Source organism: Lontra canadensis, unplaced genomic scaffold (genome assembly GCF_010015895.1).
Source record: "Lontra canadensis isolate GAN:19392208 unplaced genomic scaffold, GSC_riverotter_1.0 scaffold48, whole genome shotgun sequence".
Taxonomy (NCBI): domain Eukaryota; kingdom Metazoa; phylum Chordata; class Mammalia; order Carnivora; family Mustelidae; genus Lontra; species Lontra canadensis.
This window is the reverse complement of record NW_022631042.1, coordinates 1556751-1581739: the sequence shown is the minus strand read 5'-3', so window position 1 is coordinate 1581739 and position 24989 is coordinate 1556751. Positions and strand designations below refer to the sequence as shown.

Sequence of the window (24989 nt, the reverse complement as noted above, 5' to 3'; positions counted from 1 at the left end):
CTCTCCTGAATGAGCTGCTGGCAGGGCTACCCAGGAAATGACTGAGTCCTGGAATCAAATCTCACCTCTGCCACTTTTTGTTCCATGGCCTACAAAAGGCTACTTAACTCTCCCAAGTTTTTGTTTTCTCACTGAAAAAAATGTGAATAGTGCCTTGAAATTGATTATTTTGATGATTAAATGAAAAAATGTGTGTACAATGCTTAGCATAGGGGTAGAAAACTTAACATTCAATAAATCCTAGCACTGACTTGTGTATTATACACATGATAAAGATCATGATGTACAGCCTTTAGAAATATGCTATAGACTTAAAAAATAGTCTTTTTCCAAAATTAGTGTCCTATTAATTAAGCAATAAGGCAACATAAACATACACATAAAACCAACCTTGTTTTAAAGGCTAATTGATGTCTTTCCAGAATTTCTTTCACTGTGAAATAGTTCATTAAATTGTTCTTTAGACACTTACCAAGCACACGCATTTAAATCAATTCAGTAAAATAAATTCAATAACTCACCATAAAAAGATCTGTTTCTTATTTTTAATTTAATAGTTTCCCATGAACACTAAATTCATACAATTTGTTATCTGGCCAGACTAGATCTGCTATGTTTACAATAAGTAAGATGAGACTGTTTCATGGCATAAATACTGTAAATACTTAAACTTTCAAAAATTACTTCTGGAGTCACTATTCCCATTCATGTACTTACATCTAAATGTAAATTATATAAAAATGTTTATCCATCATGCAATCTATGTTTTATAAAATTAATAAAAGTTCACTATGAAATACTAACTCTGAATATTTCGGAACTGTATTCCCTGTGCTTCTTTTATCTCTGAAAATTATATGAAATTAGAGAAAAGTATCTAAATAGCTCCTCCAAACAGGAGAATTCAAAGTCGGAGAAATAGTTGCTATTCTTCAAGAAAGGGAGAGGAAGAAAGGGAAGGGGAGGGAAGACAGAGATCCCCTTTGCGTATTAACTTGGGTGATATGGAAACCCAAATTCCAGATGATATAATCTTAGTAACAAAGCAAATCTCAGAAGGCTATAGATTTGTAGGAGCGCTCAGAACACAGTGAGGTCCTGACACCATAGGCTGGAGCTCTCTTTATAGCCTTAGCACCTAACACCCTGGGTGCACCAGGGCACCTAGAGTGAATGAATCCCATTTTATTTTGTTTTGCTTAAAGATTTATTTATATATTTGAGAGACAGAGAGAGAATGCACTGGGGAGAGGGACAGAGGAAGAGGGCAGGAAAGAGTCTCAAGCAGACTCGCCTCTGAGCACGGACTCAGACCCAGGGCTCCATGCCACGACCCTGACATCATGACCTGAGCCCAAATCAAGTCAGACACTTAACGCACTGAGCCACGCAGGCACCTGTGAATCCCATTTTATATCCTCCTCTGCTAAACACCAGAATACTTTTCACCAATAGCTCTGTAGACATAAGTAATAATTTTTATATTCTTTATTTGTTCTTTAGGTTTATAACAATGTGAAAAGAAAAAAAAACAAATTTAAAGACATTCAAATTCAATAAAATATTTCCTATAGGAACTAAGATTTGCACTTAAACAAAATACTATGCCTCACAATTTGCGCTGTGTCTCGCTGTTTTAAATTTTAAATGATCCAAATCAGTGTGCATTTCGTCTTGGAACACATGTCTCCCTGAGTTCATGTGGACTGGCAGATACAGAAGAGAACCTCCATGATAAGTACAGCGATTGTTTGGAAACTGGACCAAAAAAAGACCTTTCTGGCAATAGTATTTTGACACTGATACTGTTCAGAATTTCTGACATGTGGCGATAAAGCAAAGCAAAAGAACATTTAGTTGATTTTCTCATAATTTTTCATTCTTCTCAGAAAATGCACTCCCTATTCCTTTCATCCAACACCTACTGTGCATGTCACTAATGCCCTGCTTATCAGGTGTTTAATAAGTACATGTTCGATGATTAGTGAGTAACTAAAAATACAAGATAAAATTGATAAATGTCCTTTGAAAGTATAGATAAATACCAGAGGAGTTAAGTCTCCTCTGAAATGTCTTTGTAGTGGAAAAAATGAGGACAGGCATCGCTATGGAGTTAGACTTAATATTGTTCTTAAAATGAGAGGCGAGTTCAGACATGCAGAGGTTGGACTATCCAGGAAATATTCTAGGTACTAGAAACTAGGGGGAAAGGGCAACGGGTGGAACACTTCATAACATGTACAGAGAACCAGGACAAATTTCGTTTAGATGAAGACTGGGATAAATGAAAATAGTGGAGGGAAATGTTATAAAAGAAAATTCGAGACAATCCAGGAAGGCTTTCATACCAGATCAGAGCATATTTATGTCATTTAGTAATATGCTATTTCATATATAGTATTACTACAAATAAATGAAAGAAAATGAATACATGATCTATTTCATATAATAACCCTCTAGAACCAATGTGTCTATACTTGCTGTTTAATTTATGTTTTGTATACGGTGCTTCTATTGTTGTAGTATCATTGCTCAATAATAAAAATAATCAATATTTAAGCTAGCTATTGGATGATTAATGATGGCTGCAGCTGTGAAGACAGATTTATCTAGATATGACCTTTATTCCTTTATTTTTTACTGCTAACATCCTCAGATAATTTAATAAATATAAATCCAGATGTTAATATGAATAGGCAAAAACACGGATGCTTCCTTCTATTAATGATGAATTCTGTGTTAATGTTTAATAGGATTCCAGTGAGAAAATATGTTATCTGGAATCACTCAGAAAGAAAGAGATTTTTAAATAAACTTAAAAATAAAAAGTAAGATATCTTCTCATCTTTCTCATGAACCTTGATTTATATCTTTTTACATTCACATGTGTTCTGTCTTTTGTATTTTTATTTTAGCAGAGCCCTACCCGTATTAAGCCAAGCTCTCGTTAAAATCTTTCAATTTTAATGCACTTACAAATTTATAATATTTAAACATTTTCATTGCTTTTATTTGCACATTTTGAGTTAGCAATAAATACTAAAAATAGTGTTGATTCAATATACATTAGGAAATATATCCACCGTCATGAATTTAATGCCAGGGACTATGTTTGGTTTACTGCTTTACCCCTAGCAGAGTCGTTGCTCAAATTACTTTGTTAATTGAATAAACAGATATATCAAATATTTGCTCCAGGACATTCCTCTATCAGGTATCTACATCACTACTTCCATAAAAATTAGCAATCACATCCACTTATAAACATTTTATGAGATAAAAGCAACAATAAATGTCCCTTTTCAAACAGTGTCCCCCTTTTCCATTTGTAGTTATCATCCATATTCAAGACAAACCATGAAACAGTTCTAACTATTCTACAAGGTTCAAATTTGTTGGACAGGAAAGGGACTTATACTGTAGCCTGTATATGTGTGTGTGTGTGTGTGTGTATTTATTTATTTATTTGTCGGGTTAAATATATATATAAATATATATAAATATATATAAATAATGTATAATATAATATAAATATAAATATAAATAATATATAAAAAGATATAGAAATAATATATATTATTGTATATAATTATATATTAAATTAAATCATATATAAATTATATATAAATCAAAAATATATAATATATATAATATATATAAATAATATAAAAAATATATATATTTAACCCGACAAATGGAAATTGCAATTCTCTGAACAAAAAGAATCTTTAAATGTTCTTGCCAATCCTCGAGCACCCTTTCCTGGCCCCTCAAGGAATAAAATGATAAAAAAAAAGCAAAAAAAAAAAAAATCCAGGTCAAAAATGAAAGCCACCTACTCTCAACAGGGAAAGAAGTATAATTTCTGGGATAATAGTTCTCAGGGATGGATTATAAGCATTTAATGACTGGATAGTAACTCTTAGAGACATCCAGAAGCATGACCTGGAATGGCAAAGTTCAATTCTCAAGGAGTTGTATTTCTCCTGTAGGGAAGGAAGTGTCAGTTGACTGACTTGACCACCTCTCAGTCCCTGGATTTGTTTGCAAATCCACAAAATCCCCCCTGAGAACTTTAAGCGCTGAGGAGGGCTGAAAGGGAGGTAACCACTTTTGTACTAAATTGTCACCTCTTTGCTTGTTTTTGTGAAGTTCTAAAGAACACAACTATCTCACTAACATAATAGATTTATTATTGAGATGTCAGAATCAGCAGCTTTTAGTCACCGTCTCTTCTGTGCCTCCACTCTAATCACAGCTTCTTTGTGGTCAGATTGCCAAAAGCCTTGACATTCTCTACACTAAGATGCAGATGAAAGTAACAAAGAAATTAAATGTAAACAAGTGAGACCACATGGGTTCCATGTGGGGGGTGAACACAGAGGATGACTGTTCTCTTATTCTCTATGGTTTTTTATATGTTTGTGACAGTTCTTAATTTTAAAAACAGAAAAGACAGAAGATGAAACAAAGCACAATTTAGAATCCTTCAGCAGCTTGAAAATAAACTCTCTGGGCCAGGTGGTCGAGTGATGGCTGCATATTATGAAATACTATGATTTCCACTTATAGGCTACTGATGGGTAGATCAGTCAGAAGGCAGGTTAATGGTGATTCCATTTTGCTTCTACTGTCCCAGCAGATTCAAGTCCTTATAAATCTTACATAGACATGTGGAGTAGCTACAAACTGTCACACATGAACTTTTATTGAGTATGTCTTTTGACCTTTGGGTCACTATGCTGGGTTCATCTGCTAAACACAATTTTATCTGTATACATCATCCTCTTTGCGGATCTCTTAGCACTTTATAAATATGATCCTTTTCACCTATGTCTTGGGAAACAGAAGCTCTTGGAAAATACAAGAATTGACTTTTAGCTCCTATGCTCTTAACGTCTGAAGACTTTATAAATCAACGAAATCACAAGACATCTGTGAACATGTTGTATTCCATTGAAATATAGATTAGCATTCAGAAATCTGTAACCATATTAATGAGTTTAAGTTGAAAGACACCAGGCTTTTCCAGTCAACAAACACTGAAGAATGGCACATCTTCAGCACTTAGAAAAAAGAAAAAGAAAAAAAAAAGAAAAAGGTTTGATGCAGGAGTCAGACTGGTTCGTAAATTCTTCTTTGCTTAAAATTAGTTCTTTTGCTTAATGCTCTTCTGCATCCTCGTGCAGGCAAGAGAATGGAATTCCACCAAACACTTTGAAAACTATCATCTGTGTACCTTTTATGCACACTTCTCCCCAATTCTAGCTTTTAATGACATTTAGTCCCAGAGATTTTGGTTTGAATTAATACTACCTGTTTCTTTTGAAGTGTATTCTAAATACTACAATATTGCAAATCAATAAATGTATTTTTTTCCATAACTGAAACCGCCCCACTGAGATAAACACATAGACTTCCCATGGACCCTTTTTACACATTCAGTATAAGATTAGGGCAATTTAATACTTTGGTGTTTTCAATGTAATGCCTCTTGTATTTTTCAATACAGCATTCATATTCTTTATCCGATCTGTCATTTATGATAACAGCCATCCCTTGTGAGTTTTAAACAGTCTCGTGTTGAGATATGCCTCTGAATCGCCTGAGGACCCATTCCACCAGGAAATACTGGGGCTAAGACCCCAGCAACTGACCTTTTAGAGCAACTGTCCAATGTACTCCCTAGGCTGCCTCGAGCTTCACACACTTATTTCCAGGGACGGATTTTAGAACCTTTGTAAACTTAATACACATAGTCTGTATGGGGCTGGGGTAAATAAAAATGATAAGGATAATCCAAACACAGAATGGCCTATTTAGAAGCTGGAAACTATAATCATGATGTGACAGAAACAAAAAGTAAAATCTGGAATAAGAGGTTCCAAGAGCCTAATTAGGAAAGCATGTCATGGGCGCCTGGGTGGCTCAGTGGGTTAAACCCTCTGCCTTCGGTTCAGGTCATGATCTCGGGATCCTGGGATCAACCCCCACATCGGGCTCTCTGCTTGGCGGGGAGCCTGCTTCCCCCTCTCTCTGCCTGCCTCTCTGCCTACTTGTGATCTCTGTCTGTCAAATAAATAAATAAAATCTTAAAAAAAAAAAAAAAGGAAAGCATGTCATATACACTAAAATATGGTATTATACTGAGAGCAGAGCTTAAATAAGGACATTTTTAATACATTAAATGAACTAATGGAAGACAGTGAATTACATGGACTGAATCAAATGAGAGAACTATGTCGTTGTGCTTTCCTTTTTAGACCGGATCTTCCTTTGCAATGTGTGGTAACCACGTTTCATCTAACTGCTGTTTCATTGAGATGGAGGAAAGAAAAGTAATAGGGTTATGACCACTAAGAAATAAAAGCAAAATAGGAAAATAAGGAGTCTTCTATTTCATCTACAAATAATCTTGAAATCCCTTAATGGTAAAAGAAACAAAGCTATGTAAACTCAAACATCTCAGACAAAGGGGAGAGGAGAAGAACAAAATAAACAAAAAAACTTGTGTGGCAGGTATTAAGCAGAGTGATTTTTAAGGGATCTATTCTGAAGAGGCTTTCAAGACAACCTATATATATACATATATATATATTTTTTTTTTTTCTCTAAAAGGGACTCTCACGTTTAGAGATGACTGTTTTTGACTTGCTATTGGAGAATCAAAATGGAGAACATGTTTTTCTAACTACTGCAAAAACTTGTAAAGATTATTAGAAATGCAGGACTAGATAATAGTCTCTACTAAAAAGTTCAGTTTCTAATATTTAACAGGTTAAAATTAAATGTAAGCATGATAAGCATTTTTTTTGTTTTTGTTTTTTTCTCAGGTAAGATCAGAGCTCAGTAAATTAAAAAAAAAAAAAAAAAAGCTACAGCCAACAGTGTAAATCCTTGCCTAGGAATTTCTGACAGGAAAACAGATGGAAGTGAAGCAAAAGCACATCTGTAACTTGTGGCTCTAAATCTCTCATTTAGGTTGTAAGTGACACGTTGAAAAGTAAGCAAAAAAACCCCACAACTCGGCAGAGATCAATAAATACGGAAAGTGTCATCGGCCTAAAAACACAAATCTTCAAAGGCAGTAATTGTCCAAAAAGGACCATATATCAAGGTAGACAATGCAAGTGGAATCAAGGCAAAAGGCTATTAATTAGACCCCCAGGCAAGTTATGTGAAAGGACCATCCAAACTGAATTCCTGGCATGGACCAAAGGAAATACTGCAAAACAAAAAAGAGAACTGGCATAACCTACAGCTGGAATCCAGAGTGGGCGAGCATAAGTAAGCTAATGGACAATGCTTCCAAAAATGAATAGAATCCCAAAGTAATGGGAAACAGCCTTGAGGCAAAAAGTTGCAAACAAGCCTCACTGAAGAGACTTGTATTTCCACACTGTAACTTACAGGGTGAGTCTTGAAGGGATATACACACACACACACACATACACACACACACAGACACACACGTGTGGTAATAAACACTACACAGACATAAATAATAGTATCTGAAAGGACTATTCAGAAGGTTTATTTCAGGCTGTCTCACCTGTTCTTTCAGTTAACATTTATTACCTCGCCATGGAGATCTGTGTAATTTACCATTTATGAGAGCAGACCAGGGTGTAAGGTGCACCATTTGGTGCTTGAAATATTGGCTGTATGACAGAATAAAGAATTACAAAGTCTGGCAAGGCTCTAGAAATCATCTAGGCTAAGCATCTTATTTTAAATATGAGAAAAATGGAGTAAGAAGTTTGATAGGCAAGTCGGGATACCATTGAAAAATAATTCATCAGTAAATGTGTTCTGCCATATACAAGATAAACATACTGAGTTTGAAAGTGATTGAAAGGAGGTGCTTAATCTCCTGAGGTTGTCATGAAATGTACTCTAATTCAGCTTCTTTAGTACATTTAGTGTCTCTCCCTGTCCAAGTCTCTTGTCTAAAGTTTGCATTGTTCAAATTGTCCACAAAATTTTCACCAGACATGTCTCCAAATCCTGTTGACTACATGCAGAAATAAGATCCACCCTCCAAGTACAAATGTTGCTAAAAATGAAGGCAATAATAACCATAATTTCAAACATGGAAACTAATTAAATATCATCTCTTCCCATTAACCTTCAGTAACTGACCTATCTCCAACTAACCCCTGTCCCTAATATAAACATACTACCACTCTTGGGTTCCCAAGCGCAGTTGGTTGACTTGGCTCCAAAAGTGTGAGTGTGTATGAGTGATATGTTGTGTGTGTGTACGTGATTTTTGACATTTAACTCTCTGTTGTACGATAAGGCACTTACATTATTCACATGTCAATCTTCTACATTGTTGACTGCTTGAAAATAGAGACCTAGTTAAGTCACTCTTGTTTTCCAGTACCTTCCTCAGTATCTGCCACATCCAAATTCATATGATCTCATTTAAATCTTTCACTTCCTTGGTAACAGCATCAAGGAAGAGATGGGTGTCCTCATTTCCTAAGGTAAGAAGCTGAGTTGGGGGACCTGGGTGGCTCAGTTAAGCCTCTGCACTCTATTTGGGTCATGATCCCAGGGTCCAGGCATCTAGTTCACCGTCAGGCTCCCCCCGCTTCTCCCTCTCCCTCTGCCGCTCCCCTGCTTGTGCGCTCGCTCCCTCTCTGTCAAATAAATAGATAAAATCTTAAAAAAAAAAAAAGCTGAGCTAGGAAGGCATAGAACAGAGACATAAGCCTGATCTGCTTCCACATTGAATATTTTCATCATTCGAGCAAACTATATTAGTGATATCCTTACTGCCAAATCGAATATCTGATTTTTAATAACAATCTTATCTGACTTCCTTTTGGTGTGTAATATTACTGACAATTGCTTTCTTCTTGAAACAGCTTTTGTCCTTTGTCATGCCACTCTCAACAAGTTCCCCGCCTACTATCAAACTATTTCTTCTCAATTGACTTTATAGTATTTTCCTCTGTTTTTGTTTTATTTTGTTTTGTTTTTCCCCTTAAATATAGTTGTCCCTTGGGATTGTGTCCTTGCTCATTGATCTCCTACTACATATTTCCCTGCACTATTCACACACCTCCATGACTTCAAGAAACACCAGTACATTGGTGATTTCTAAGTTCATGATTCCAGACACCACCAAGCCTCAGGTTCCCATTTTCAACTGGCTATTTTGGCAGCATATCCCAGAGCCATGTCAAGTTCGACATGTCCAAGTATAAAATTCATGCCCTTACACAATATTTGGTGTTTTTGCTATCAAATATCAGAAGATATCTCTTTGTGACTTTCCCTCATCTCTGGTTATCTTCTGGAAATCACAATTACTAAGAATATAGGAGTCTGTGTCTACGGGCAGGTATTAATGTTTCTGGGACAGTAACAGGGAAGAATTAAAATGCATCAAGGATCCAACAGGACAGGAACTTGTTGCAAGGATACAATAGGACAGGAACTTGTTGCAGCCTCTCATATACATCATGATGTCGATATCTGCAGTATCAGTCAGTATACGAATGGGGAAGATGAGACTTCTTATGACTTGAAATTTTATGTATGTTTTAAAGGGGAAACAATCACTATCCTGTTAATTTCCCACGTACTTGTTATGTTCCCATCACAGCAAAACTCTTTCAATATCTTTTTTTTTTAAGGTTTTATTTATTTGAGAGAGAGAAAGTGAGAGAGAGAGAGAGAGAGAGAGCGAGCATAAGCAGGGATGGGGGAGAGGGAGAAGCAGACTCCCCACTGGAGCCTGACATCGGACTCAATCCCAGGGCCCTGAGATCATGACCTGAGCCGAAGGCAGATGCTTAACTGACTGAGCCACCCAGGTGCCCCTTTGATTTCTTAAATGCTCTTTCCCACCTCTGAGATTTCACATGTGCTTTTCCTTCTGCCTGGAATATTCTTCCCGATCCCTGTCTCTTTGCCTTGCAATTTCGTAATCATTTTCAATATCTGGTTCAAAAGTTACTTTCTCAGACAGAACATCTTCCACAGCCAATCTAAATCCCACCCATTTTCCTAACGATGCCCTGTGACCTCCCCCCACTTTAGCACTTGCCACACTTTCCAATGATATATTAATCTGTGTTTTCTTGTTTAAAGCATGTATCATTTAGTAGTTTGCAAGCTCAGTGAATACAAATATAACTTCTTTTTTTCTTTTTATCTTCTATAAAACTACTGTTTATTTAGCACAGCATTGTGCACACGTTAAGTAAATGAATACTTTCATAGTTTTTATTTATATTGTAGACACTAGCCACGTGATACTACTTATCTTTATTATTTGAAGTTTTTATTTTAATTCCAGTCAGTTGATAACACACATGATACTATTTAAATTAATATCAGTTAAAATTAAATAACATTAAAAATTCAGTTCCTCTGTCACACTAATCGAATGTTAATACTAATAGCCATGTAGCTCCTGTGTTGGAGAGTGGACATATGGAACATTCCTATCATCATGTAAAGTTCTAGTGGACAGACTAATCTACACTAAGCAATTAATAAAGGAGAAGTAACAAATTAAAGACTTATTAGACATCCATATCTAGATTCTATGCATTCTATTCTATTCACTCCTATTTTCTTTAGGGTCCTTAGTTGCAAATATTTCTCAGTCCAGATGGTTCCTCAAATTATTGCTAAGTATATCTATCCATCAAGTCACTTCTTTTCTAAAAAAACATTGATAACTTCTCATTGCCTACAGGATAGAGTTTGAACTACTTAATATGGAAACAAGACTTCTTATCTTCCAATTTACCGCTCCAATCTCTAATGACATTGCCCCCCATATCCACCCCTCCAGTTCCACTTTCAACAAAATTTCACCCTTCTGTAAACCAAATATATGCTGTCACACTGCTTGAAAGGCTTATCCTTTCCTTTCCTTGATATAGTCCTCCTCCTTCTACAAGACTCAATTTTTGAGCTTCGTCAAATATGCAGTATTCTCAGCTCCTACCTGTCACTTAATATTGTGATTATCTGTTTGTATCTCTATTTCCTTCCGTGTGCTGGGAGATTTCAAAGAAAGGGGACAGTGGTGTACTTATCTCCCAGGGTCTACTGTATTACTGCATTTTGTCCAGAACTTATATTTTGTTATTATTGAAATAATGAAATAATACAATAATGAAAGAGTGGGTTACAGAATTGAAAAGACTCGCTCTTATTCTGTAAACAATCTTTAATAATTTTTGTGTAATTTTTGCCCATTTCAATAAACTTTCTCCCAACCAATCACAATATACTACACAAATAGTACTATCTTTGACAGGTCAGTAAAATGACTTTTACTTGAGTTTAGTAGTTGAAGAGGTAGGGGACACTTAAATTGTCCACAGTTTGGAGGCTGAAGGTCATCAGTTACAAATGGAAACAAATAAAAACAACAAAACCAGAATATTTATAAGTATATGAGCCTGTAGGAGTATCCTGGTGGAACGAAAAGTATAAAGAACTCCCACATTACTAAAATGTTCTTTAAACTCAGTAAAGTGTACACAGTTCACTCTTACTTCTCTAACATGATCTCTGACTTCTTGGATCTTTGCTTATATCTATCAAACTCAATTTTGTCTCATAGCATAGACAAACATTTATTATTATTTCTTGAAACTGAAAAACAGTATTGTAATAATCTCCTGGGGGTTAAAAAAAAAAAAAAGAAAAGAACCAGCAGAGAGGAATAATATGTTCTGAATAATGTCAGAGAACATTTTATGTGAAAATAATATTTAACAGCAACTATTAGGCCAAACAGTTGTTTTCTTTTTAATTAAACTTGTTATTATTTATGGGACGCCTGGGTGGCTCAGTCATTAAGCCTCTGCCTCTGGCTCAGTTGTTTAGCCTCTGCCTTCAGCTCAGGTCATGATCCCAGAGTCCTGGGATCGAGCCCCGCATTGGGCTCCCTATTCAGTGGAAGCCTGCTTCTCCTTTTTCCACTCCCACTTCCCCTGCTTGTGTTCCTGCTCTCACTCTCTCTGTCAGATAAATAAATAAAATCTTTTAAAAAATTAAAAAATAAACTATTTTGACATATTTATAAAAAGATTTCAAGTCATTTTAAATCTTGTCAGTGAAATCTCCATTTACAAGTGCTCATTTTTTTGCCACACTTTAACCCTAAATTATTAAGTAGAGCTCAAAACTGTCAGAGCGTGCTGCAATTAAGAAATTTTAGAGGTGTATGCAAAACCAAATGTTGTAAACATTTGACGAATTGATCATATGTGTAGTGGGAAATTCTGAAGATGGTACTAACTAGAAACAGTGATTGAGTGAAGAGATGTAAGAAGGACCTCCATTATATCTTCTTTTTTTAGAGGAAATTCATCCATCACATGTCCTTATTTGATCTCACAATTTGTTAGCTTTTTATCCAAACACAATGGCTTGACAAAATCTTGCTGTGTGGCCTTCGAGTTTTTTGTGGTGGGAAGATTCCTGCACTACAGTTCTCTCAGCCTTTTTAATTATATAGGAGTTTGTTCATAATTAAAACAAAATGACCCAAGGCTTTTAGTTAAGAGTCTCCATCATATTTTTAAAATATAATGTTATAAACAGGGCAACTACATTTTTCTTCGATATATTTTTCCACCTCTAACATAGCTTTCAGTACATTTAACAATAGGGTACAAATTCTATTTTGTAACGGATGATTTTCTATCACATGTGTTAGACCTACGAAGAAATAAGTATTGAACTCCTTCACAAAACACTTGTTATCGGTGTTCATCAGAGAGTGACTTGTAAATCTTTTTTGACATATTTAATGTAGTTCATTTATGTAAATGATGTCAATCCACAGCCCCGCTTTTCAGGGTCGGAATACTGTTGTTACAAAGCATGCTTCAGTACACTAACATGCTACGACTACTCCAAGCAATGGCCATTCATCTCTAGGCAAGAGGCTTCAAGAGAAATTACTGTGAATTCTTGGACTCTGAAAGAATGAGGATGTTTTTTAGAGAGTTCTGTCCCCTGGGGGTAAAGGGATCAGTGGGAGGCAGCATCAGTGGCTAGGACACTAGGAAAAGAGTGATGTGTGCTTGGGAGCTGGCCTCATTCAAAAGCCATGTTTTCATTAGCACTTTTAAGTGCTGTGATGGTTTGTATTTCTGTCCCTGGAAGTGTTCAAAAGCCTGAGGGTACAGATGGAGACAAAAAAGTGATGGGCTCAAATGGAAGAAAATGAAAAGTTTGTATAAGACCTAAAAAAAGCTTCCTATTCAGAGTACTTATTAACTTAACAGCTCTTTTTTAATGACAGAGTTTATGAAAGGTGTCTGGCTATTTAAGAAAAGTTATTTCAAGGAAGATAAATCCAACTGAAAAAAATAATATATTGAAATCGAAAGTGTGAACCAGTAGCATTACTATTCTATAAAGCTTGTATTCGCTCAAATGAAAACTTGAATGGAACAAAATGGAAGTGTTTCACAGAATTCTGTTTTCCTGTAACTAACATAAAATGGCAATTTTAAAAAATGAATTGCAGTGTTCTTCAAAAAAAAAAGTTCTACATTTTGCTTTGTTTTTTCTTCTTATCTCATTTATTCTCAAAGCCTAATCTAGATAAATGGTCTAGAAAATATTTACTATAGTATTACTATAACCACATTTTCAACTTACTCTATCCCTATAAAGATACATAATTTTGCATGTGTGATGTGTTTTCATAAAAATACCAGACCTTATTCTGTTAGTGTTCAAGTTACTCCAGTGATTACACTACTTTCAACTTCAAAATCAAATTTAATGTACAAAAGCATTTTAATTTCCATGGTCCAGGACAATGCAGGGATCTTACCGGGAATAGTGAAAACTAGCAAAGGGATAACCCGTCAAAATAAGGAGCAAGCTGTCAAAGAGATCTAACTCAAACCTGGCTAAGTTCTTACTGGGGAAAAAAACCAAAAACCAAAACAACAAAAAAAACCCTAATACTAGAAAAATTTGTATCCTTTTTTTTTTTTTTCACTTTTGGATCGTAAAAACTATTCATGTGAGATAGTGTGAATTTATCTTACCACTTATGAATGACGGACATTAACTTTTACTTTAACATTATATAATTAATTGTTCATACACACACATACATGCCACTTAAGTAAGATAAATATATCTTGCCTTACAAACTCTTCCAACTCGAGAAAGGATGGTCTTATCAGAAGTAGTGCCCTCTTGAGATGATTCACGAAAGAAGAAATATATTTTATCGTCGTCTGGATTATAGGTGTCTGGTATAGGGAAAGTTCCAATAAATTTTGCTCCTGTTTGAAAGAAAAGAAGCTATGGATTACAATACTGAGACAACGCATCCAAGATAGCATCATCTTGGGAATAAGGTGTTTTTGAATGTGAAACAATGATCAGCCGAATAAAAAAAAACACAAAAATATGAACCATGACTGGAATGAGTGAAATGAGACATATCCACAAATAAACATGACACTATACAGAAACATGTATTAGTATGCAGAGATCTCAAACAAGTTCTGTAGGAATTCCAGAGAGCCGGTGAGAACATGACTGGCTGATGTTCACAATTGCTATAACTCAACAAATTTACTTAGAAAGTCCTTTCAAACCTGGAGAATCTACGATTTTATATTTTCCTTGTATTTGATGGAGTCACTGTTTTTTAAAATCACAATGTATAGAATGAAGAGCTGAGGGAAAACTAGAAACAACATCCCAAATTTTTATACATTATGACGTTACTTGCCACCTTTTAGGGAAAAGGGAAATTAAAACAACTATTAATAGAGCTTGGGTTGACTCCCTTGTAGGTTCTGGAGACACTCTTTGCAGGTTTATATCCTATCTCTCCCACTTACTACAAGGGTGGCTTTATGTGAATTTTTGTCTTCTCTATGTCTCAATTTCCTCATGCCTAATATGAGGCTATCAATCATCTACCTCATAGGATAACTGATATGATAACCAAGTGAATTAATGTATGTAAAGCACTTGCTATCTGGTAGTGACTGACACATAATAAGGGTTCAATAAATGTTTCAATAAATTTATTTATTTATATTTAATTTATAATATTAATTGTATAATTATTTTTATTATAACATTTAATTTTAAATATAATTTTTAAATTTAAATTTAAAATTAAAATTTTAAATAAAATATAATTTTGTGATTATAATATTAATTCATATTTAATTTATAATATTAATTATTTATAAGTGTTCAATAAGTTTATTATTAAATTAATCTTCAGGATGATAATCATGATTATGAACACAAACAAGAGAATGATAGAAAATTTAGCACATCCACACACTTGTTCAAATAACAGGTAGCTGATAAAAACAAAGTACACATTCTAAACGTACTGGCATGGAAAGATGCCATTATATAGGTCAAATGAAAAAAAATATTAGAAACTCAACTAATCCTTTTGCTCTGCACCAATGACAAGCCAGTTTGGGTTACTAATTCCTTGTTTAAAAACTTTTGGGCATTTTTAAGTCTGGGTTTTATAGAATTGTGAATGAACCAAGTAACAGATCTGTAATGAGGTGACACTAATTTGGAAATCGTTCTTTTGATTAAGGCAAAATAGAGAGTATGGTTATTCAAGAAGGAAGAACCTCAATGAAGTAGAAAATGGGAGATGCCTGGAGGGAAGCACAGAGCAGTCTTTAGGAAGTAGAGCAGGAAACAAGACAAAAAAATTGCAAACCACAACCACCAGCACCATAACAAAAACAAAACAGAAAAGAAGATCAACATTTGCCCTATTGTCATGTACCCCAGGAGTCCCGAAAATCATCTCCTGCTAAAGCAGAGCAGTAGGCCAATAGCCCAGTAAACAACTTTCCCAAGAGCCTTCTTCAATAAACAAAAGTTAATGTTTGATTCCAAGTGATGGGTAGTTCAGTCTTCGCCATCCCAGTCAGGCTGGGTCACCCGGGGTCTCCTATCCAATCTCTTCTCTGCTTAAACGGGAAACTTTAAGAGGAAAATGAGTGGGAATTATATGCATGAACTTTCTCTCCTTTGTTCTTTATTATTTCCGAGTTCTTTCCCTGAAGTTTAGAACTCCAGTGAACTCCTACGCTCTTAATAATCTCACTTTCATACAGTCCTAGGTTACTTAAAAAAAAAAATTTTTTTTTTTAGAAAATCATGTAGGGTTTTGTGGGATGCCTGGGTGGCTTGGTCGGTTAAGCAGCTGCTTTTGGCTCAGGTCATGATCCTGGAGTCCCAGGATTGAGCCCTGAATCCAGCTCTATGCTCAGCAGGAGAATGCTTCTCCTTCTCCCTCTGCCCCTTCCCCTTCATGTATGCGCTCTCTCTCTCTCTCTCTCTTGCTCACTCTCTCTGAAATAAATAAATAAAATAAAATTAAATTAAAAAAAGAAAGGAAGGAAGGAAGGAAGGAAGGAAGGAAAGAGAAAGAAAGAAAACCATGTAGGGTTTTGGGGTTTCTGGGTGGCTCATTCCACAAAGTGTCCTACTCTTGATTTTGGCTCAGGTCACGATCTCAGAGTCCTATAATCGAGCCCCACAGTGGGCTCTATGCTCAGCAGAGAGTCTGTTTAAGGATTATCTCCCTCTCCCTCTGCCCTTCCTGAGCAGGAGCAGGACACAAAAGGGATAAAACTGAAAAGTTTTTTGAATTATAGGAATATGATTGGCTTGTTTTATCTTAACAAATATTTGAACTTAAAAAGGGGATTCACACAAATAGAATTTATCATAGCACTCAAATAATTTAAATAAAAGTTCTACATGAAGCATGTCACCCTGGTAACATTTATATCCTATCACTTTAATGATTGAGTTGAATTTATAATTTAAAAAATAACCTTGTAGTACAAAATTTACAGTCCTTTCTCTCTAGAGAGGAAATGAGAATTCAGTGATGTGAAACAGAAAATCATTACAGTTAAAAGGAATTCCAGTGTGAGAGACAGAGTTGCTTGTAAAGCTTTCCTCAGATACTCAGATGGGCGAAGTGGTTAGAGGAGACAATTGTTAAGTCTTCACTTGTTTATTGAGTTCAACAAAAAAAATAATTCTGTGACAAAGGGGAATGTAGATGGTCTGCAGGGTGACCAAATAAATATGACAATTCCTATTCTCCTTTTGCAGAAATGCACAGAAAAACTTGCTTTGGGTATTGAAAATATTATCCAAGTTCAGGTATCACCATTTGAAATGGTCAAAGGTAGAATGTGACACTAGTCTACATTCCAGGAATTTTATCTATGACATTAGTGGGGGAAAACAGAGTAAATACTTGGCAATTTGTATTTCTTTCACCTTTTAACTAATATATAATACAGATGATCAATAGATCCTAGACGTTCATAGATAAATAATCACTTATATTCAGTGACTGTTGATTTTATTGGATTCTCTTTTAAATGTTGGTTCTAAGTCTTGTAAGACAACCATTTTGGAGTACTGTGAGAAAACTGAATGATGGGGATTTTGAAGCCAAATGTTTATTATAGGAAGAAATCTAATTATGAAAAATGAGGTAGTATCAAACAGTACTTTATTGTGTGATTTCCATAATAAGCACACTCATGAAGAAAAAATAAATACGTTTCAAGAATATAGAATATCTTTCTTGCAGATTCAATTGAGGTCCTGTCTTAGAAGAATATTGATGCTAGTATTTTAGTATAGAAACTCTTTCTTGAGTTGCTGCCAAGTTTGAGTAAAAATAGTTATCGTTTAATCAGTGTATGACATGCACAGTTGTTGCATTAAATAATTTAAAATCATAACAATAGACACCTGGGCTTTATTACAATGGCACATTTTCCCCCTTCAGCATTGAAAAGACATGCTCTAATGGGGATAGAGTTTAAAATCATGCATTTTCACAAATGAGCTATTAGCATGACACATAGAGGCACTGCCTAGTGAAAATGGCATCAACCCACGGAACCTATAATATGCGTCACCAATCTCTTTGCACCGGATGAGCACACCCACACCATGAATTAACAAATAGTGACTTCCTTACTTTCCTTCACTTCTTGCAATATCTTCTCACTATCACTTTTTAAAAATGTTACCCTTTCAGAGTGGAAGGAGAATTTGCAGACAACAGAATTCTCCAGGAGAAACTTTCAATGAAAACTGCCTCCATATGTTAAAAATAAAAATTTAAAACAGAAGTTCTCATCTACTCCAGCAAAGAAAATAAAAACATACGCATTTGAGGCATCATTGTTTGTTTTCATTTTTCCAAATGGTCATACTTCTAAGCTTTACCTAAAATTCTCATGAAAACTCAACTGTATTTGAGTAACCACTCTAACTTGTATCTACATTCCTGTTTCCTGATGGTTCTAAGGTTAAGTTGATTAAGAAAAGTGAGAAAGAGAAGTGTGGAACCATCCAAGACTTCATCCAAAACCGCCCATAGTACTGCATCTTCACAAGTTTTCATCCTCCTGTTGAGGTATTTAGCAGAAGGATTGGTCTCCCAAAGAAGGGGTCGGTATTCACACTTCTTAAGGCTACTGAACCTGGATTAGACAAAGTCCTAGAAGAATTCTGACAAGGATCCTTGGACTGGTAAGTGAAGAGGATAGCTGATCTTGCTCTGGCTAATTTTGGGTAGGGCAAAGAACAAAATACAGCATACACACAAGCATTAAGGATTTTATGGATTTAAAAAGATTCACATAAGAAGTGTGTAAATCTGGCGATTCACAGACCTGTACCCCTGGGGATAAAAATACACTATATGTTTATTAAAATAAATAAATAAATTAATTAATTAAAAAAAAGATTCACATAAGATCATACTTTTTAAAAGGTTAATTATTTAAACACACTCAATTGCAAATTTAATTTAATTCTTATATTTCACTTAATCTAAATGTAATATTGATTTACAATTATAAGAGTTTAGTGAATCACAAACATGTAAAATTAGCATTCTAAACTAAAAGTGGAAGTACAGAGAGGAAAATTTAACAGGAAGAAAACCTTTCAAACTGTCTAACCAGAAATAAATAACACAATGATGTTTTACTATACAGTAGAAACTGATTTGACATTGACACCGACTCCATCATTTGAAATATCTACTATCTGTCAGTTCTTTCAACCTCGCAACAATTTTATGAGACCAAGGCATGAGTTTCACACATACATCTAAGTGAACAGTAAAGAAAATTTATACTTTTGTTGCATTATTTGATTGTGAGCTACTGCACACAGTTAATAAATAAGTACCCTTTTGACCAGCACTGTCTAATAGAAAATCCTGTGATGATGGAAATGTTTTACATCTGTGCTGTCCAACATGAGAGTCTCTAGCCCACATAGCTAGTGAGCACTTGAAATATGCCCAGTATGTCTAAGGAACCAAATTTTAAATGCATTTAATTTTAATTAATTTAAATGCACGTGTGGCTAGTATCTACTATATTAGTGCCACTTCAGAGCAAGTAGTCTATGTCAGTAACTGGTACATCAGGTCCAATGTTAAGGCAGAAACAGCCTCTATTCCCATAACTGCCACCAGAAGGGCAGTCAAACTTGTGACTCAGGAGATAGGGTACACTACCACTTTCTGAGGTTTGGTACTGGAATGGAAGGCCAGGCTTGGGGATAATAAACCTGGACACACCTTCTTCATGATATCTTAGTTTATGGAATATGAGGTTGAATAAGATCATGTCTATGATAACCTTATTCCCAGTAATCTTTGTAGTTCCCCAATCACTGTATTTTGTTTCCCTGTCCTCCTGATTCTAGCCAGATGATCCACTGACCTCTGTCTTGGGACCCCAGGGTGACTCTATCTGGAAAATGGTCACTTCTCGGAATGGAAAACAGAAATGCTTCCTAAGCAAGTCAATCTTTTGCCTTAGCCAATCAAGTACTTCCTCATTACAAGAATCTCATATAGTTTCTGGGCTGCCTGTCCATCAGCAAACAGCTGATCTGATGTTCTCACTAACCCTGACTTCAGAGATTCTGCCACCGTCTTCCACATCACTTACCCAACTACACATTATCTCTCTGCTCTAGCGCCTGCAACCAAACCCAGATCCTCAGTTTGCTATTGCACAACATAGCATGTAGGCACGGCCTTTGTCTGTAAATGAGGCTCCAGGAGCAGGGGATGTGCAGTCAAAACAGCAGAAATTTGGCTGATCATAAAATATATCCTAAAATGTCAAGAAAAAAAGTATCGAGAGCAAGAAAGACATTCCTGACTTTCAAGCTCACATCTACTAGCTATCTGTGCATGGTATATCTGACTTCTAGTCTATCCCCCATATGTAAAGTGGGAATAGTAATTCTTTCAGGATTATACCGGTAAATAAAATAATACGTTAAAAGTGCCTAAAATAGGGATATTATACAAAATAAGTTTAAAGCATAAGAGATTAGTGATAGGAAAATGAGTTAACAAAGAATAAAATAGTGGCAAGAATCCAGAGATCAAGTGATGATGAGCTACAGAGTGATGGTGGCCATGGAAACAACAAGGTCGATAGATATTTTGGCGGAAGTAAAGGCCCTAGTGATAGATAAGATAAAGGGGGTGGGGGAGAGGAAGGAATAAAAGATAACTTCAAGGTAAATCGGGGGATAATGTTTAGAAAGTTAAGATAGATAGAAATCAGGAAACTGGTGTTGAAACTGGTAGGTTCTAAAGGGAAAATAAGATAATTTAAATTAGATTCCAGGGATTTTAGATTTTAGATCCAATTAGTCTTTTATATATCTCTATCTCTATCTGTATCAGCATATATTTAAAGAAACTCAAGCAAAGGATCACAACTTAAACAACTTGTAAAAAATAACCAAAGCCCCCCTTGTGAGACTATCAGGGTGAAGGCTTAGATCTCTTTATTTGCATATAAAACATCAGTTTCTTTCTTGTGATCTGGAAGGAAAATATAAGACACCCAAAAAATATTTTTAAGGGCTCTGAGTTGCAGAAAAAAGGTTTAGAAATGTAGTTTCAGGAAACACGAACACAGGAAACAGCTGGGAATCTGAGAGTGGATGAGCTCACAGAATTATGAAATGCAGAGAGAAAGAAAGAAAAGGTGGTCAATAGTTACAAATACTTACCAGATGTCAGCGGACCACAGAGACTTTGGTGTTTTAGTGCCACCTCCTGTCTTTTTTTACCATCAAGAATAGTGACAATGATGGTGATGACAGCATCTACACTGAACTCTTAAAATTGTCTTCCATTAGACTTCCCAGTATGATCTTCCCTATATGATCTAATTTAATCCTTAGAACACCCTGTGAATAAATACTATTATTATGCCAAATTTTTGACAAAACAATGTAGGCACACAGAAAGGCTTGACCAAGTTCACAAATAAGTGACATTCAGGATTTAAACCTACATTATTTAATTCCACAGAAACAGAGCTGTGATTCTTGTCTAAACTAGGACACTTTTGAGAGGTACAGAATGTTAGAGGTAGAATGGAAATAGAGAGCAAACCGGGTTATATGGCCCGTAATCACTAAGCATTCTGCTTTGACTGTCTTAGAACCACAAATGTTAGTTTTCCTAATTCTTAGTCATTTGCTTGCATTCAGTCCACTGAGACTTTTCTACTTTTTTTTTCTTCCTTTTTCCTTTCTTCCTTTCTACTGATTTCTTTAATCACCAAGTTCCTTCAGTATCCAAAACCTTCTCTTGAATTCTGTCCTTATAGCCTTGGACTTTTCTATCCCCAAACAAATATCTTCTATTTCAAATATTTGTTGCTGTATATTCTCACATTCATCTCCACTGGCAATACCTCTGTTCTTGTCCCGTATTTTCCTATTTCCTTGCTATGACTCCTTTCTCTATCCTCATTCTCTTCTAGTCTTCTCTTCATGCTACTGTCAGTTACCTTTATAAAAAACAAAGATCTGATTCCTTGATTAAGACCATGGTATGGATGAAGGGGTAAGAAGGCACAAACATCCACTTATAAAATAAGTCCTGGGGATGTAATACACAGCAAGGTGACTATAGCTAATATACTGTATTGAATATTTGAAAGTTGCTAAAACAGTAGATCTTAGAAGTTCTCATCACACACAGAAAAATACTTGCAACTATGTATGGTGACGGATATCAACTAGACTTTTTGTGATCATTTTGCAACAAATACAAATATTGAATTATTATATTTTACCCTTGAAACTAATATAATGTTATGTGTCAATTATACTTTAAAAAAAAAAAAACAACTAGGCCATAGTTCACTTCCCTGTGGTGTCAGGATAATATTTACAGCTTTCCAGCCCCAACTCCCACTCTCTCCTAATGCTTCCAGTAGCCATCATCGGTGAGGTCAGTAACCCTCCCTTGTAATCTTTGTAAACCCAGGAGTAGAACAGCATTCAGTATACCAAGGGTCCTCAAAAGTTGTTACTAAATGTTAAACCAACTCAAGTCTTCTTCCTTTGTGATCCTTTTCACACATCATTAGAAACATGCTAGTCAAATAATAGTTGAATAAAGATTTCCGACATTATTAATTCTGCAATGCCATTGACTTCTAAATGGACCTGTCTTTGTTAAGGGATAAATAGAATAATCTCTGAAAAGAGTGGCAATTTAATGACATTTGCCATCCCAAGATTAAGAAATACAATCTATACTTCATTTTAAAGCCATATGTATATCTTGTTACCTAAACAGATATGGGTATTTTTTTCTATTTGGTAAAAATCCAGGGAGTCACTCTCAAACCAAGTATTTCCAAAAAAACCTCACAATGCTCAAGAAGATAGTCTTGCCCTAACTGAGGGTAGAGAAATTAATGAGAAATCACGTAGTTGGGAGATATTCTAAATTTGTCTTCCCATTAATAAGGCTCTTTTTCGGTCAAGGGAGAGCCCATTGTTGTGTAAACAAATGTATCTGGAGGTTCTGACTAAAGAGATGTTTTAAAGTGTTTTTCCCTTCTGTTTATGTTGTCACTGCTTAAATGATACTGAGAGATGGAGAGATAGCCCCTAGGAAATGTCTACCCAGGCCTCCTGCACTAAAATCCAGTATTTATGGTGGGAAAGAGAAATGTTGTTTGTCTGCTTAAATGGCAAAACGTTATGTGATTCTGCCACGCTATATAATAAAGTCCTATGATAATTAGAAAACATTAGATTACCATGATTAAACCTGACCTGCTGTAAGGCAGGAGAGCATAAGCAAACAGTAATTAATTAATTAGTCAATTAATTCATTAGTGGCTTTCTTAAAACTCAGAATACTGTATGTTTTTTTAAAACTCAGAATACTCCAAAAAAAAGTCATCAGGTAAACTAATGTCAATATTAATACGCTTAAAATTTTAGAGGGACACGTCAACCCAGGTATAAATTACCTTTAACAAAAGAAGTTAGCATTACAACCTAATCCCTTGTCATGAGGCTCATAGATAGTATTTGGCTTAGTCATTAAAAAACAGACTTCAGGAGAAAGATCGCCATCTTGAGCCCCAGGGTCATAAGTGACACGTTATAAGAATGTGACCAAATTTCTCAACCTCACTCTGTTTAGTCATCTGTAAAAGGCACATAATAATAATGCATACCTCATATGTCACTGTGGACATTTAAAAAATCAATTAGAGCATGGAACAGCATCCAGGACAATAGCACACTCTCAGTAAGTGTCAGCTATTATTATTATATACACAACAGGTCCTGGGGATTTGTCTTAGTGGGAAATTAATCAAATGTATTTTATAATGTTAAGCTAAACCACTTATTCCAAACACATCTGAATGAGTAATAATGAGTTTCTTATCTACCCAAAAGCAAAGGCAAAAAAAATGAAAAGAGAAAATCACTAACCATTGAGCCAGTAGTGCTCTGAAATGTCAGTTCTGATGTAATGATGGTCGTGAGTAGGCCCAAGGGAGCGCGTGAATGCCGTGTCTTTGCCAAGGAAATCAGATGCTGTTCCAGAGTAGAGGTACTCATCTGAGAGGGAGAAGAGAATACACAGGACTTCTATGAGTACAGCAGCAGATACTACTGGCAATACACTTAATTTCATGGCACGAAACCAAAGGCGTTCCTTGCTTAATATGAGAAGATACTGTTTCATAAATTTTACATTCAAATTTTGAAAAATTTGTAGCATCAAAGACAAGATAACTCAATGAACTTTGGTATGCTGATGCTAGAGACCTGAAGATAATGGCCAAAGTCTTCAGAATTCATAACTGCATATGCACTAGCTTCTCTTATGAATAAGCTCTTCCTCCTTTCCCCTCTCCCCACAAATAATTCAAAGATACATCATAATTAGGAGTTTGTCTTTGTAGCAGCCCGAAAAAATACTAAAAAGTAAATGCCATAATGAGGAATGGATTGCGTAATTAGTATTTACTTAACCGACACAACCTCAATGACCACAACTTTTCTCTGCCTAACCTCTGCTGAAAGGGAGCTTTCAGCACTGAAGTCATTCTTGGTAATTATAACATGTTGCATTCCTTGTAGCTAATCACATCTCTAATGGTTCTGATAAACAGGAATTCCTGAAAAGAAAAAGATGTGGCTATTACTGCATACCGAACTTCTTTGTCCTGTTATTTATGTAAAATGCATATCCATGTTTTGCCAGAAAGAGAGAAGTGGTGGGGGGGGATGCAGAAGAGAAAGGAGAAGAGAAAGAGCAGGGGAGGAAGAAGGGAAAGAGAAGGATGGGGAGAGAAAAGGAAGAAACGGGGGAAGAAAGGGAATAGAAAAGGATTGAGGGAGAGAAAGAGGGGTGTGGGCCAGTGTTCCTTAATGCTAGTTGGCACTTGGAGAGGAGAGAGACAAGAATGCTGTACCTACAGTGGAATATATTGCGCTTTGAAAGCTAAGCTTCTACTTTAAGAAATCCTTATAGTCAACAACGTTGAGTACACCTAACAGACAAAAAAAAAAAAAAAAGACTCATTTCTACAGAACATTTAGATTTATAAATGGCCATGTATAAGAACAAT

General features: G+C 35.5%; 1 protein-coding gene across 3 annotated transcripts in view; it reads right to left on the bottom strand.

Annotated features, from left to right (window-relative positions):
- The window catches only part of SEMA3D (semaphorin 3D), a 202364-nt gene that overhangs the window by 47692 nt on the left and 129683 nt on the right, over positions 1 to 24989 (bottom strand). For all 3 annotated transcript variants that reach the window (XM_032873233.1, XM_032873235.1, XM_032873234.1), the window contains exons 7-8: positions 23845 to 23973; positions 14152 to 14294 (exon numbers count right to left, since the gene is read on the bottom strand). In XM_032873233.1, the coding sequence (XP_032729124.1) occupies positions 14152 to 14294; positions 23845 to 23973 (272 nt within the window). The remainder of the gene's footprint in view (positions 1 to 14151; positions 14295 to 23844; positions 23974 to 24989) is intronic.